Below are 14,644 nucleotides of genomic sequence, written 5' to 3' on the forward strand. Positions count from 1 at the left end.
CAAATATTATTAGGGCTATTTTTATTATAAATAATGATGGTAAATTTTATAGCTCCTCAGTTGGTGATTAATACCGGATTTCTTTAAGAATTTTGTCTAATGTTGCTCATATGTTTTGGACATTATTAGGATTCAACAAAATTATAATGATCTTGTTGTTGCAAGTTTGCGCACTCCTCCACTAATTGATTACTTCCCTATGACAATTATATACAAAGTACTATTATTTAAAGCCAAAAAATTATATTTACTTTTTTAAATTAATGATATGCCAATCTATTATAATATATAAGAAAGTTCTGTCTCTTTATCTTCTCTAATAATTAAACAATTATATTTTTTACACATCATTGAGTTAAAAAGTAGCTTGTATGGCATTTTCCTTATATATACCTTTCCTTGAGTAGTGTATTCAATTTTGTAAGAAATGCAAATATGGGAAATCATTTTTTTTTTTTTTTTGGGGCTTTAAACCTTGTTTAATGGATTGAATTATGTGACTCTATTTTTGTATGGGCCTGTATTACAATATGGCCCAAAAATATCAGGCTTGATTACTTTATCCATTTTGTTAATTCTCACTCAAAGGGCAGTCCAGTGGACCCAAAAGACATGCACCTGTTTGGGATGATTCTATTTTCACTCAAAAAAATTATTTAGTACGTCCAATTTCTTAGTACACCTTATTAAATTATTTAAAATTATAATTTATTCTTAATGTATCTTATATTTTAAAAAAAAAATTATTCTTCAAAATAAAATTATAATTTATGAAACATCTAAATAATAAACAACTATGAATCCCATCATGCAAATCATGAATCTGCATCACCACAATCCATGTCAATCAGTGCATAAGCAGGTTAAATGGAAAAGTAGGAAGAGAACGAGAATGGGGGAAGCAGTGGGGAGGGAAATAGTAATATTATGTGCATCTTCTGTGACCATAACATTATGTTATATTTGATTAAGAAATTTGAAAATGGATTTGAAAAATAAAAGAGAAAAAATGTGTGAAATTATGTGAAATATAAATATATTTTGTTCATATTTTACCTAAATTTTCTATTTCTCTTTTTAAATTTCTTCACAAATCTCCCAACCAAACACAATAGTAACGTAGAGTAGAGAAACTAGAATAAGATGGATTGATTCACCCCCAAATTAGAGACGTGCTATCACTTCATAGTATTACAGAAATTGATTGAACTAATATTGTCCTGTAAACAAAATGCAGCTAGTCCGGCCCCTCCCAAAATCCCGAATTATAAAGGTCAACACAGGGTAACGGCCTTTTTTTTTTGGCCGATATTTATTTATAAAAACCAATAATGTTGATAATAATGGTTAATTTTAGTTAGATGGATTGAAATTTTGCAGTAACTAAGAAAATGAAGAAAAAATAATTGACACCATTGTTGTGTCTGATTGGGAGATTTAGAAAGAGATTTGAAAAGGAAAACAAAAAAAATAGGTGAAATGAGAATAAAATATACTTACATTTCACGTAATTTCACATACCTTTTCCCTTTTCATTTCTAAATCTCTCCCTAAATCTCCCAACCAAACACAATATTAGAGAAGAAGATGAAGAAATTTGAATATGAAGAATACTTGATTAGGGTGTATCATGAAAATAAAATTAATATTTATTTTAAAATTTAATATGTATTATACTTATTAGTAAATTTACATTATGATATAATAAGTATTAAAATTTCATAATTTTAATTGAACATGGTAAGTTACTATTTGGGTGCAAATAAAATCACCCACCTGTTTAGTATCATTCAAATGTCACTTTGGTCCTAATTTCTTTCTTTCTTACTACATTTTCAATTAATCAAAACCCAAAAGTTAGCAGAGGAACATGCCCTTGTTTTAAAGTTGTGTTTTTCCACATACAGATGCCCTTACCTGTAGCCAGATTACCTTCTGTAATTTATAAGGCGTCTATTATAATTCTCGCTTTCAACCCTTAGGATGCTTATATTGCAAGTTTTTACTTTATAATTGAAACATTTAAGAGTATTACTACTCAAGATAAATATAAAAAAAATTAAACTCAATTTTCAAACTCAGCAATGTTATTAATTAAGATATTAATATTGCATTTGGTTAAGAGATTTGATGAAAAATTTGAAAAAGAAAATATAAAAAAAATAAGTGAAATATAAATAAAATATACTTACATTTCACTTAATTTCATACACTTTTTTCATTTTTCTTTCCAAATCCCTCTCTAAATCTCCTAACCAAACACAGCGTAAAGGTATCACATTCTCTCATATCTTTTCTAATAATCAATCAATCATATTACTTAGACATTATTAAATCTATAAAATAGATTTAAAAAATAAAATTATATGTCATTGTTGAATATCTCAAGTATATTTGACGCCCACTAGCAACCTTGGGCCACCAACTTCTTACCATTATATCGTCGTGGGGTTGGAGTCATGCTATGATTCAGCCCATCATGAGAAAGTTCATATCGAATTAATGTATAAAATTATGTGCTTCATACATACCCCCAAAAAAAAAAAAAAAAAAATTATGCGCTTCATCTTTCATTTTAAAATATAAAAATAAAAAAAAAATTTATTTGAAACTTTGTACTAAAATAATATGGTTCAAAATACAAGTCCTACTCATAGGACTTAGTTTTTTAAGTAATGTTAAGACCCAAGGTCTCCCACATCATTGTGGATTAAAATTCTATAGTTTATTTATTTATTTTTGTATAACACTATTCTTAAAGCAAATTGTAATGCTATAAAACAAAATTTATGTAACAATGAAATGGCTTTATATAGTCTTTCATTTCTAATCAAATCACTTATCTACAATTACAAACACGTCAAATCAAATCACTTATTTATAATTACAAATACATCACTATTACATCGTTCTAGATGTATTTTTTAATCTATAAAATTTATGTTGATAAATCGCTTTACTAAACAAAAAACTCGTTGTACTGTTTTTATTTATAAAAATTACATATTTACATATTCTTGTGACATTTTTCATATAAATTTTTGGAATGAATAGAATTTTTCAAATGATATGTTGATTAAAGCACAAAACAATGGGGTGGGTTCATGCATGTGAGTTATTTTTTGGGGTAGGGGGCAGGCAGAGAGAATAATGTATGAGGAGGGAGAGAGAGAGAGAAAGAGAGGTGGACAAAGGTACCAACCCATCTGAATGGGCGGGCCCACGGCCCATTGTCTCAAAAGAGAATCCAAGGGTAAAAGGGTCATTTAAGGAATGTCCACATCCAAGCCCACACTGCATCCGCATTAAAACACAAGCAACCCATACCATAACCTTATATTTCTACAAGATGAACACGCTTTGGAAACATGCTAGGTAATAATGACATTTCAAGCTATTACAAGAAAAACTATGCAATATAAAATTGCACAAAAAAATAAAATAAAAGTGACAAAAAAAATTGCACCTAAGCATATACTGATTTTAACTAGCCTATGCTTTGATAGCTAAGGAATCATCACAATTCAACACACTAGTTCATCTACTATTTTAAGAAAAAAAAAAAAAAAGAAATCCAACAACACACAAATTACATGTAGGTGAAATATTGCTACCTCCCTACCTATAATATACAAAATATGGGAGAGAAGACCGGGAAAGAGTTTGAGCACAAAATCTTCTGTCCAGAATGTCTTTTGCAATCACCAAATCTGATATTTAATTAAACTTTAAATCTAATTTAAAGAAAAATCAGATTGTGTAGCTGTAAGTGATCGAATCGAGAAACAATCACATTTTCTAGCATAGAAGATCCTAACCAGGTTCTGAAGAGTTTTGGTTGAATCCTGTTGAGCCATCACAAGTTGACTCAGTGTTTCGCCGTTGTTGGTGTTGGTGTTGGAGGTTTGCATTGGTAGCACTTAGCAAAGAGCCCAAATGTGTTAATTTGCCTAATAAAGTTGGTCATGCTAGCCCATCCACCGAACCCGAAACCCACCACCAAGACCCAACCAACAACAAAGATGTTCAGTGCATACATGGCAGTCCAGCTTGGCATAAACCTAGGAGGCTTCTCCGCCGCATTCTGCAATTCAAAGAAACTAATTTAACTACGTTTAATATATAAAAAAATGGTTCGGTTCAAAGTCCACACCCTTTTTGACAAAGATTATGTCTGATTTTTTTTTCTTTACTGAATTTTTTTTATAAACTACAAATGCCTAAAATGTTCACTAAAACAAAAAGAAAAAAAAAGGCCAATTTTTGTCAAAAAATCTGCTAGTTTGGCAAGAAGAAGATTGAGTTTGACAAGAGTGTCAAGTAGGTCTGATCCTTTTGGGGTTGTTACAATTGATGGAGAAAATATGGTAAATAGGTACAAGTTAAGACACAAATGAGTCAACTAAGCCAGCTCATGTTAGACATAATACTAACACTGAGACTGTACCTTTTAACTAAAATGAAAAGGACATCCCAACTATCCCGTCTCATCTAGCAAAGGACATCCCACCAATCTAGTCTCCATCTAGCAATGCTTCCAAATCCAACTCTTTAATAATGCAATAGTAGGCTTGGTTCTGTCTACCCAAATGTTTTTGATACTTGCAAACTACTCCCATCATTAAAATTAGACACGACATCATAAAAAATCAAACATAAATATAAGACATTTGAATTAACAGTTCATCCCAATACTTTCCTTTCATCAGCAGATTATCAGTACAAATTAACTCTCTACATGTGCGCAGCATAGGTATTATTATGGCTGCAAACAAGTTGAACTTTGTGGACTTAGCTTGGCTTATTTGTTTATTGAACTAAAAAATCTAACTCAAGCTCGACTTGGCTCAAAGCTCAATAATTTTTTTTTATGGCTATTATTTACATCATTTAAATAAATAATAAACTAACCAAGCCAAGCTCGCAAACATCTCAATCCATTTATATCGCTAGGTACCATACTACCGCAACGTAATACAAGACTCTCCAACATAATTGGAGATATTCGTGTCCACTTAAAACTTTAGACTGTGTTTGAATCTTAGATTCGAGGAGATTTATAGGTTGAAAGGAAGAGAAAAGTAACAAAAATTTACCCCTTTTGTTTTTCCTTTCTTTTCAAAAATCTTTATAGAAATTCAAGATTCAAACACAATCATAAAGACCAGCATAAGCCTTGCAAATAAAAATAATCAAAAGTAGATAAAGGGCATTGTTGTAAACTGAAGTAGATGGCACATAAAGCCTCATAGATTATTCCCATATAAGTGGTCCAAGAGCATGCTAGAATATATGGCAGTAGGAATAATTGGGAAGAGAGAGAGAGAGAGGAGAGAGATACCTGGCGAGCAGAGGCCTTTCTGAAAGTGAGCATATGAGCGAGAGCAGGGATGATGTAGACGGTAAAGCTAACCAAGAGAGCCCCAACTGCAGAGTTAATGGGACCAAAGAATGGGAATATAATGGCCAAGAACCATATTGGTATCACCACTGGTAGCCTTACTAGTGCCCTTAGGCATATGCTTCTTGTGTCATGCATTCCTATTACCTTCTCCCACACGAAGTACAGTGGTGTACATGCGAACCCAAATGTTATGAACTGCCCACCACCACCACCAAAAACAAAAAAACAAAAACAATCTAGTTAGGGTCTCAGTTCCACAAAAACACTTTTTTATGAGAACAGTTATCATCTTGTTTGGTACAGTTTTTCAGACTGACAAGGTATATAATAATAACACATATGCATGAACTAAAGCTTCTGTTTGGTGTAGTATTTTGTAAATTAAAACTAATAAGAAAACTGTAAGTTAAAATTATGAGAAAATTATACCCCCATGGCCCCACTAGCAATTTGTCTCATTTCAATTTGGTCCATGTATTTTCATTTGTATCATACTGTGTCAATTTAGGTTGAGTAATAACATCCGTTAAAAATTGGGTAGAAAGTAGGATCAAAATGGCCTATTCAAAAAATATTGGACAATCTTAAATTGAATGTCAATTCTGTTCTTAATTTTAATGCAATTTCTAAGATATGTTATCGATAGTACTAAATTAACAAAATGTGAAAATTTCAAGTGCAAAATCGAAACAATTAAAACTACAAAGATCCAAATCACATAAGAAGCAAAATATACAGGGATTATGGGTGAAATTTGTCCTCAAATTATTCCTTCCCCAACTTCTCAATAGTCATTTCTACAATTATTTAAATTACTTTGCGTCATAAAACGTAACCAAAAGTTATACCAAACATTATAACATAAATTTCAAAATTAAAAATAATAAATAATAAATTTCAATTAACTACCCCGACAAGGTCTTTTTCACAATTTCTTAATAAATTTTTTATTTTAAACTTATTCGGGTAATTTAGTTGCAATAAGCAGAAAAACTCTTAACTGTGTTTGGTTTAAGGATTTTAGGACGAGTTTGGAAATGAAAAGAAAAAAATAAGTGAAATGTGAATGAAATATAACTATATTTTACATATCTTTTTCTCCTTTCTTTTTTTAAATCTCTATCCAAATCTATGAACTAAACACAAAACCTACAAGTACCCCCATAAATTCCAAAAACTATTAGCTAACCAAAACAAAAACAAAAAAATCCATCTTTAAAAAAAATAATAATGGTAGTAGTATACCTGGTGAATGAGCATAAGAATAACGGCAGTGTCACGCCAACGGGTCTTGGGGAGAAGAGACAAAGCATTGGAATGGTTTAATAGTTGGTCACCAAATGCCCAGTAGACGGCAGAAGCTGACGGCAGCGTTAGTGTGAAAACGTAGAGTGTCGCTATTAAGTATATGTACTTGAATTTTTGAGGTTTCCACATAGCGTGCATAATTTCCCTGCAATATTTGGAGAAAAAAAATAGTACAATCGGTAATTTATCGTTTTTGTTGGGCCCTTAAGCATTGTGAGATGATTTTTTTTCAATTTTTTATGCTAATTTTATATGAAAGAAATTTCTCGCTCAATCCAATCTAACGTGGTGCTTTGAATCATTTATTTTTTATTTTTTTAGTGTCAAAAATTTTATTACACAAATTTATATATACAATCTAAAAGTGAAAACATTTATTTAGTAACAAATAATTTTTTTTCCAAAAATAAAATGAGTCTAATGATGGCACTGCCTCCAATAGAATAAGAGATAAATTACAATTCAGTGTAAATTTTTAAAAATAATTTTAATTTAATGATAAAATTTATAAATATTAATAACTTGGTAAAATTTTAAATTTTTTATTAATTTATAATTATTTTATGACAGAATTATAATTTTCTCATTAGAGCTGCTGGAAAGCTCTAATTAGAGCACCAGCCGTACAGCTCTAATGAGTTGTCATGAATTAAAAAAAAAAAAAAAAAACAGTGTAGTAGAAGACAAAAAAAGAGGGAGAAAATGACAAATTAGAACTCTTTTAGAGCTTCTTTTTTAGAGGTATGAATCATTTTTCTTTTCTCATAAAATAACTCAGCCGAATTGTGATGGCTCCTTTTTGACAACTGGGTGAAAAACTGTGGGTAATGATTTGAATGATCAAAGAAAGACACTTTCAAACGTCTGTCCTTTGGATTCTAATTTTGACGATTAATAGTAGTACAAGAAATCCAGGGAAATTACCAAAATAGACACTGCTTGACAAACAAATGAGATATTGAGAATGAAGTCCACAATGGAGAATCGGAAATGATATTCGTACGCATATAAATTTCGGTCTTTTTATTTTCTGTTTTTTTTTTTAATTTTTTTAGTATCCACTACACAGGAATCAAGTCTATAATGTCTAAAGGAATTTTAAAATAATTCTTTATTTAGAAATAAAATTAAGTATTTTTATAATAATGTTTGGTATTTTTTAACTATAAAATATGTGATATTATCACAAAAATATTTAACATTTAAATGGTATATATTTAGATAAGGTGTGTGAAGTGTATACCGAAATGAGTCATATATATATATATATATATACATACTACACATATTTAAATAAATTATTTAAAAAGTGCTAAATAAAATGTGTAATAATAATTCCCCGATTCAAAAAGTATATATGGGCCACTCACTAACTACTTCAAACTTATCACAAATTATAGTGTTAGACACTTTTTTAGATGCGCGGATAAGATCGAACTCCTCGATAAACCGCCGAGTATAGATTTTTGGGTAGGAATTAACACGAACAGAGAACTAGTGGGACAACTAAAATCTAAAACCAGACCCATTTCCTTTCACTATTGTTTTTCTGCTACGGGAAAGGAGGGGGTGGAGAGTAAACTGTTGTTTGCCAGGCAAACAAACAAAAGCAGTTTCCATTATTCTGTCTGTGGTCTCAAACCCGAGGTGGCCGGCAAAAGCTGCACAGAAGCCGTGTAGAAAGAAGACCAAAAAATAATAATGTATGTGTTTGAGAAGAAGTTATTTTAGTAGATTATTTTAATTTTTGATTATTTTAAAAGGTTAAAATTTTTGTGTTTGAAAAGATAGTTGAATTTTTTTGTAATTAGATGTAATGTTTGTGAGATAAAAAATAAAATAATTATGAATTTGATTTGACATTTTATCTTATTAACTATTTTAACTTATTTTGTCTTTTAAGACTATTTTAGCTAAAAAAAAGTCAAAAAAATTGCTTTCCAAACAGCCCCTATGATATATAAACTTATTTGTACATATGAATTTTCTAAGTCTGCCTAATTGTACTTAGGCAGTGTTTGATTGGTGAATTTAGAAAAAAAATTTAGAAAAAAAATTTAAAAAATAAAACAAAATATAATTTCACACATCTTTTTCCATTCATTTTTTAAATCTATTTTTAAATTTTTCAACTACACACAGTATTAATGTCAACAATGTGAATTCAAATTTCTATTTATATGTAAATCGGTAACTTAGCGCTACAACACTGAATGATTTCACCATGTAACAACCACCTAAGAATGACTACTCGACCTTCGCCTCCTTATACAGTCTAAGCCCATAAAGGAGCCTCGCCTCCTTTATTTGTATATATTTGATATTACAAGATAATTCAAAAATATAAATAAATAATAAATTAATTAATGATAAATTATAAGTATATTATTCAAAGTTTATTTAAAATACAAATTATCTCATTTAGTTGTGAATATTATATCTCATCCTAAAAAATTTTTAATTACATAACAAATGATCCATTTTATTAATAAATCATAAAGTAAATTAACTTTTTTTTAATGGTATCAGGAAAAAAAATTTAATTATTAATTTTGATAATTTTATTATTGCGTAGGAGAATAATTAAGGTTTTAAAATTTTTTGTTAGTTTTATTAAATAAAAATTATGATAAAGAGATAATTGTAATTTTTGAAATTACAAGAGCATTTGAGTGTATTTGGTAACGTTTACGTTTTCAGTTTATATTTATAAAAATTTTATAAAGTGGTTTTTGTTTATTTTTTGTTTATTTTTAAAAAAACATAAACTACAAACGCGTTTAGTAATTGACAAAATGTTTAAAAAAATTTAAAAATATTAAAAATAGTGAGAAATGGAAAGTGGTGACAAGTGGCAGCGGAAGACGGTGGTGGAAAGTAGTGACGGTGGGTGATGGGTAGATGGTGGTGGTGGGTGGTGGCGGATGGGTGGTGGTGGCGGGTGGATGGGTGACGGTGGCGGGGTGGTGGGTGGTAACGAATGGGTGGTGGTGGTGCTGGTGGCAGGCGGTGGTGGCAAGCGGATGGCGGGTGGTGGTGGGTGGTTGGTGGTGGAGGATAGGTGGCGGGTGGTGGTGGTGAGTGGGTGGGTGACGGTGGTGGGTGGTAGCAACAAGTAGGTGGCGAATGGCGGGTGGTGGTGGGTGGGTGGTAATGGTGGGTGGATGGGTAACGGTGGCAGATAGTGGGTGGTGGTGGTGGTGGTGGCGGTGGCAGGTGGTGGTGACAGGTGGGTGGCAGATGACGGGTGATGGTGGATGGTGGCAGATGACGGGTGATGGTGGATGGTGGCAGGTGGGGGGGCGGTGAGTGACGGTGACGGTGACGGTGACTGGTGGTAGGTGGTAGAGAGTGGGTGGTGGTGGCAAGTGGGTGATGGTGGTGATGGTAGTGGTGGGTGGTAGTGGCGGCGACGGGTGGATGGCAGGTGGTGGCAAGTGGTGGATAGTGGTGACAGATGGGTGGTGAGTGATGGTGGCAAGTAGGTGACGGGTGGATGGTGGGGGTGGTGGGTGACGGTGACGGTGACGGTGACTGGTAGTAGGTGGTAGAGAGTGGGTGGTGGTGGTGGTGGTGGCAGGTGGGTGATGGTGGTGGTGGTGGCAGGTGGGTGATGGTGGTGGTGGTGGTGGTGGTGGGTGGTAGTGGCGGCGACGGGTGGATGGCAGGTGGTGGCAAGCAGGTGGTGGCAAGTGGTGGATGGTGGTGACAGATGGGTGGTGAGTGATGGTGGCAAGTAGGTGGCAGGTGGTGGATAGTAGTGGTGGGTGGTGGTTGGTAGCGGGTGGTGGTGGCAAGGGGTGGTGGGTGGTGGCGAGCGGGTGGTCGGTGGTGGTGGCAGGTGGGTGGTGAGTGGTGGTGGCAGGTGGGTGGTGGTAGCGGAAGACGGTGGTAGAAAATGGTAGCGGGTGGTGGCTAGTGTTGGGTGGTAAAAAAAAAAATCAAAACTCAAAATATAAACACATTTTTTGTATTTTCATATTTTGACCAAATTTATAAACTGAGATCACTAATTTATAAATCAAAAATTTTATCAAATAAATTTTATTTGAATTTTTTAAATTTTTATAAATATAAACAAAAAATTAAAAACGTAAATGTTATTAAACGACACATTTGTAACTTATACATAAATTAAATAAACTTACACAGTGACAGCGTGTCCACCGAAGGTGTATAGAATATTGGTGGCTCCGGTGAAATACAGCACTAGCTTTTTGGGAGCCGAGTATTCCACTCCTTCAACCTGCGAAACAATTCCCACCCACCCCACACATTCTTTTATTATTGCTGTCGAGATTACATATATTATTGGCTTCAATTTGGAGAAACCCACTACAAAATAAAACATTCGATTTCAAAAATCTCAAAACACTGAAATTTTATAGATGAGTAATTTTTATATGTAGATAGAGTATATGCTATAAGATATATTTTTATTATTGTAATTAGTTTTAATAATGGAGTTCATTATGGGGTTGTTTGAAATATTTTAAGTAAGTGTACTTTTTAACTTTTTATGAAATATAGATTGAATTTAAAATGATATGATAGAAAAGTGATGTGACTTAAATAAGATAATATGACTTAAATAAAATAATAACTTTTTGACTTTTTTAATATATATCAAACAAAGCCTAAATCTATATTTGAGTGTTTAAAAAATAATAAAAAACACAAACATTTGTGATTGATTTGTGATTGATGAAAAATAAAACCACATATCCTATTGGCATACAAAATTAAAAACCATGCATACATTCACACACCCATAACAAAGAATTTAATGATAGAAAATTTAATGGTCTTGTTGTTTAATACAATTTATTGAGTTGACTTTTCCTTATAAAGTTCAAGTCGACATGTAATGATTATTAGTTAAACTTTAAAGGTTATGAAGTAAAAATAATTTAAATAAATTTTAAAAAAAAATCTAATTATATGTAAGTTAAGAAGAAAATTATGTTTAGTTTCCAGTTTTTTTAATTTTAAATTTAAAAAAATATGTGCGGTAAATATGACTTATCATTATATATAAAGAAAATAACAACCACAGTAAACATATATACATGAATTAAAGGAATAGTTTATATATTTTAATAATTAAAATATAATACTTTTTTTATAATTTTATATAGTATATTTTATTATGACTTCTAAAATTTTTAATTTCATAATAAATTGATCTTTTTATTAATAAATTATCAAATTAATTAATAATTTTTAATTATGTTAAAATTTTATTTTAATTAATAATTCGGATAATTTTATTATTGCATAGATAAATAGTTAAAAATTTTATTTTTTCAATTATTTATGTTAAATAAAAAATTATGACAAAACAATAATTGTAATTTTTTAAATTACAAAAGACAATTCGTATTTTAAATAAAAATTCAAAAGTATATTATAATTTACTTTGAAATAAATTTCCAAATATCTCCCAAAAATGCTAGTGACCTCAAAAATTCTATCAAAAATTTTACCAAATGTCTCACATGGTGTGGAACCCACGTGGGACCCATATACCCATATCAAATATTTAGTAAAACTTTTAATAGAATATTTGAGGTATGTAACATTACTCTTATTTTCCATGCGTGGAAATTTATTACCTGGCCATGTGTGAAGGCGGCTATGGTCAAGTACCAGGCAGTGTAAGTGGTCATCCCAAGGCCAAGAAAAGACCAAATTCGGTAGTTATGAAAGGAGGGTATGAACACAGTGGTTGCACAGCAAGCTCCAAATATGTATGTCCATGTCCTCTTGTCCAATTTATCATTGACATAATATATATTACTGTACTCACCATGAACACATCCGAAAACTACATCAAACTCAATTCAAGTTTGAAGAAAAAAGGAAAATAAAATCAAGAACTTACCTTGCACAAGCAATAAGCTGTATGACAGATCCAAATAGAAGAAAAGTACAGTTGAAAGCTAGACCCACTGCTTTCCAGTAAGGACCCAGTAGCCCATCAAGCACTTCAAACCACTGCAACTCACAACAAAACAGTTTCAGCGTCGTCGTCGTCGTCGTGGAGAGAGGCCATAAAAATAAATAAATAAAAATAAAAATAAACCTGTATGACATGGTTCTTGAAGCTGTAATTCTCTTTCTCCTTTCTGGATCTGTACTCAATGTACAGAACACTGATGAGGTAAGCTGTCCAACTACCCATGAGACCATAGAAAATCTGGAATATTATTCCAGATAACATACCCAGTTGAGAGAATGAGTAGGGCAAGGTTAACAGAACTTGTGCTACCTGTGATGAAGAACATGATAATTATCAGATCAATCTAGAAATGAAATTCCTGAAATAGGTATATATTCATCTAAATGAATATATGTTTGTGGTTTTTTTTTAATATACTTGATTGGAAGCACAACTGAACCAAGCATCCCAAGCAGAGCCTCCATGCCAGAGGATGCTCTTGACACTGAAAATGGAGTGATCTTCTTGCTTCTCTTCTTCCTTATTGCCTTCATGTTCGGCCTCGTTGACTATGGCCTCCTCTCCTTGTTTTTGAGCCAACATTGTCTTCTATTTCCTCTAAATTATGTGTCTAATTTCAGGCAGAACACATAAAAGACGCTAAATGAGACAAAAAAAACAAAAAACAAAAAACAGAAAAAAATGTAAAAACTTCTCTTCCCCAGAAAACGAAAGCCAAAGAGTACCCCAGATCCAAAAACCCAAAAAGATACAAAAATCAAAGAAAACAAAAACAAAGAACATTACCACTTTCTCATACCTAGTCCGAGTCGTCTCTTTCTGGAACCCAATTCTCTGAAAGCAAATCCTTGATTGTTCTTACCTTTTTTTTTTCTTCTTTGGTTTTGGAAGCAAAAAACAAGAGTGATTTGTGAGGTTACAATTGAAGCAGAGAGTCAGAATTCTTAATTCAAAGATTTTGGCAGTGAGAGAGAGAGAGAGAGAGAGAGTTAAATGGTAGCCAGAAATAATTGAAAGAGGTCCAGCTAGACAATCTGTCGAACAACCACTAGGCGACTTAAATGCGGCTTCAAAACCCAGATTTTGCTGCAGAGAAAAAGGCCGTGCCGAAACCCCAAAGGCGGCGAGAGAGACCTCAAAAGCAGAGAAAACCCAGAACTGGTTTTCTACAGAGAGTATAGCAAAGCAAAGAAAGCACCATTTTTTGATCCCATTCAAGTACACACGCAGTATATATATATATTATAATATTTTGCTTTTTTGGGTTTGAGATTCCTCACGCTCTCTCTCTCTAAATAAGAGGGAACTCCAGTCCCAGTGTGTATTCCACTTCTGATTCGATTCTTTGGTGTTTGTTTGAGAGGGAAAGAATCGAGTGGTTTATGCGACAAAGATGGTGTTTGGGAAGTGAGTTTTTATGTAGATTTTAGTAGATGTAGGTTTTTATGAGATAAAAAATTTTTGGTGTTTGGGAAGATAGTTGGGTTTTTATGTGGTTGGATGTGATGTTTGTGAGAGAAAAAGTGAAATGATTATGGGGTTGGATGTGATATTTTGTTTGGATGTGTTTTTTTTGGTTTTGCAAAACTTCTGTCTTTTAGTGAAAAAAATGAGAAAAAAATTTGGGAACCAACTTCCCAAACACCACCAAAGACTTGGTTTAGATGGTGAGGACTGAGGACTCGATAGATGGTCCCTTTTGTAGTCCTGAACCGCTTCGTAACGGCTCAAAATGTAAGAAAAATGTTAGACATCATGAAAATTTTGTCATGATTAACGTTACGAAAAACACATGTATAACACTTCTTTGATCAGGTTTATTTTTTGGCCGGGGAGTTAAAAATTTTAGGCCTTGTTTGATTTGTATTTCTTAAAAAATTTTGAAAACAATTTTCTATAAATAAATTTTCAAAAGCAATAAAACCAAATAAATTTTTTCAAAACTTGTTTGGTTTACAAATTTTCTAAAC

The 14,644-nt window shown here is 32.2% G+C and overlaps 1 protein-coding gene across 4 annotated transcripts; it reads right to left on the bottom strand.

Moving 5' to 3' along the window:
* Positions 1-3,305: 3,305 nt before the first annotated feature.
* Positions 3,306-14,077, bottom strand: LOC114323425 (auxin transporter-like protein 2). 4 transcript variants are annotated; one of them, XM_028271026.2, is made up of 9 exons: positions 13,474-14,077; positions 13,092-13,284; positions 12,798-12,983; positions 12,597-12,709; positions 12,328-12,511; positions 10,861-10,958; positions 6,650-6,857; positions 5,342-5,599; positions 3,306-4,084 (listed from the first exon to the last, which is right to left on the bottom strand). In XM_028271026.2, exons 2-9 carry the CDS (start codon positions 13,254-13,256, stop codon positions 3,869-3,871), a joined length of 1,428 nt encoding a protein of 475 aa, XP_028126827.1. In that variant the 5' UTR covers positions 13,257-13,284; positions 13,474-14,077; the 3' UTR covers positions 3,306-3,868. The 4 variants fall into 4 exon arrangements, with proteins under 4 accessions (XP_028126827.1, XP_028126828.1, XP_028126829.1 ...); XM_028271027.2 differs by having other exon boundaries at positions 13,461-14,072; XM_028271028.2 differs by having other exon boundaries at positions 13,092-13,313; positions 13,474-14,001.
* Between the last annotated feature and the right edge of the window lie 567 nt (positions 14,078-14,644).

Source organism: Camellia sinensis, chromosome 10, assembly GCF_055761805.1.
Source record: "Camellia sinensis isolate YWXY chromosome 10, ASM5576180v1, whole genome shotgun sequence".
NCBI lineage: Eukaryota > Viridiplantae > Streptophyta > Magnoliopsida > Ericales > Theaceae > Camellia > Camellia sinensis.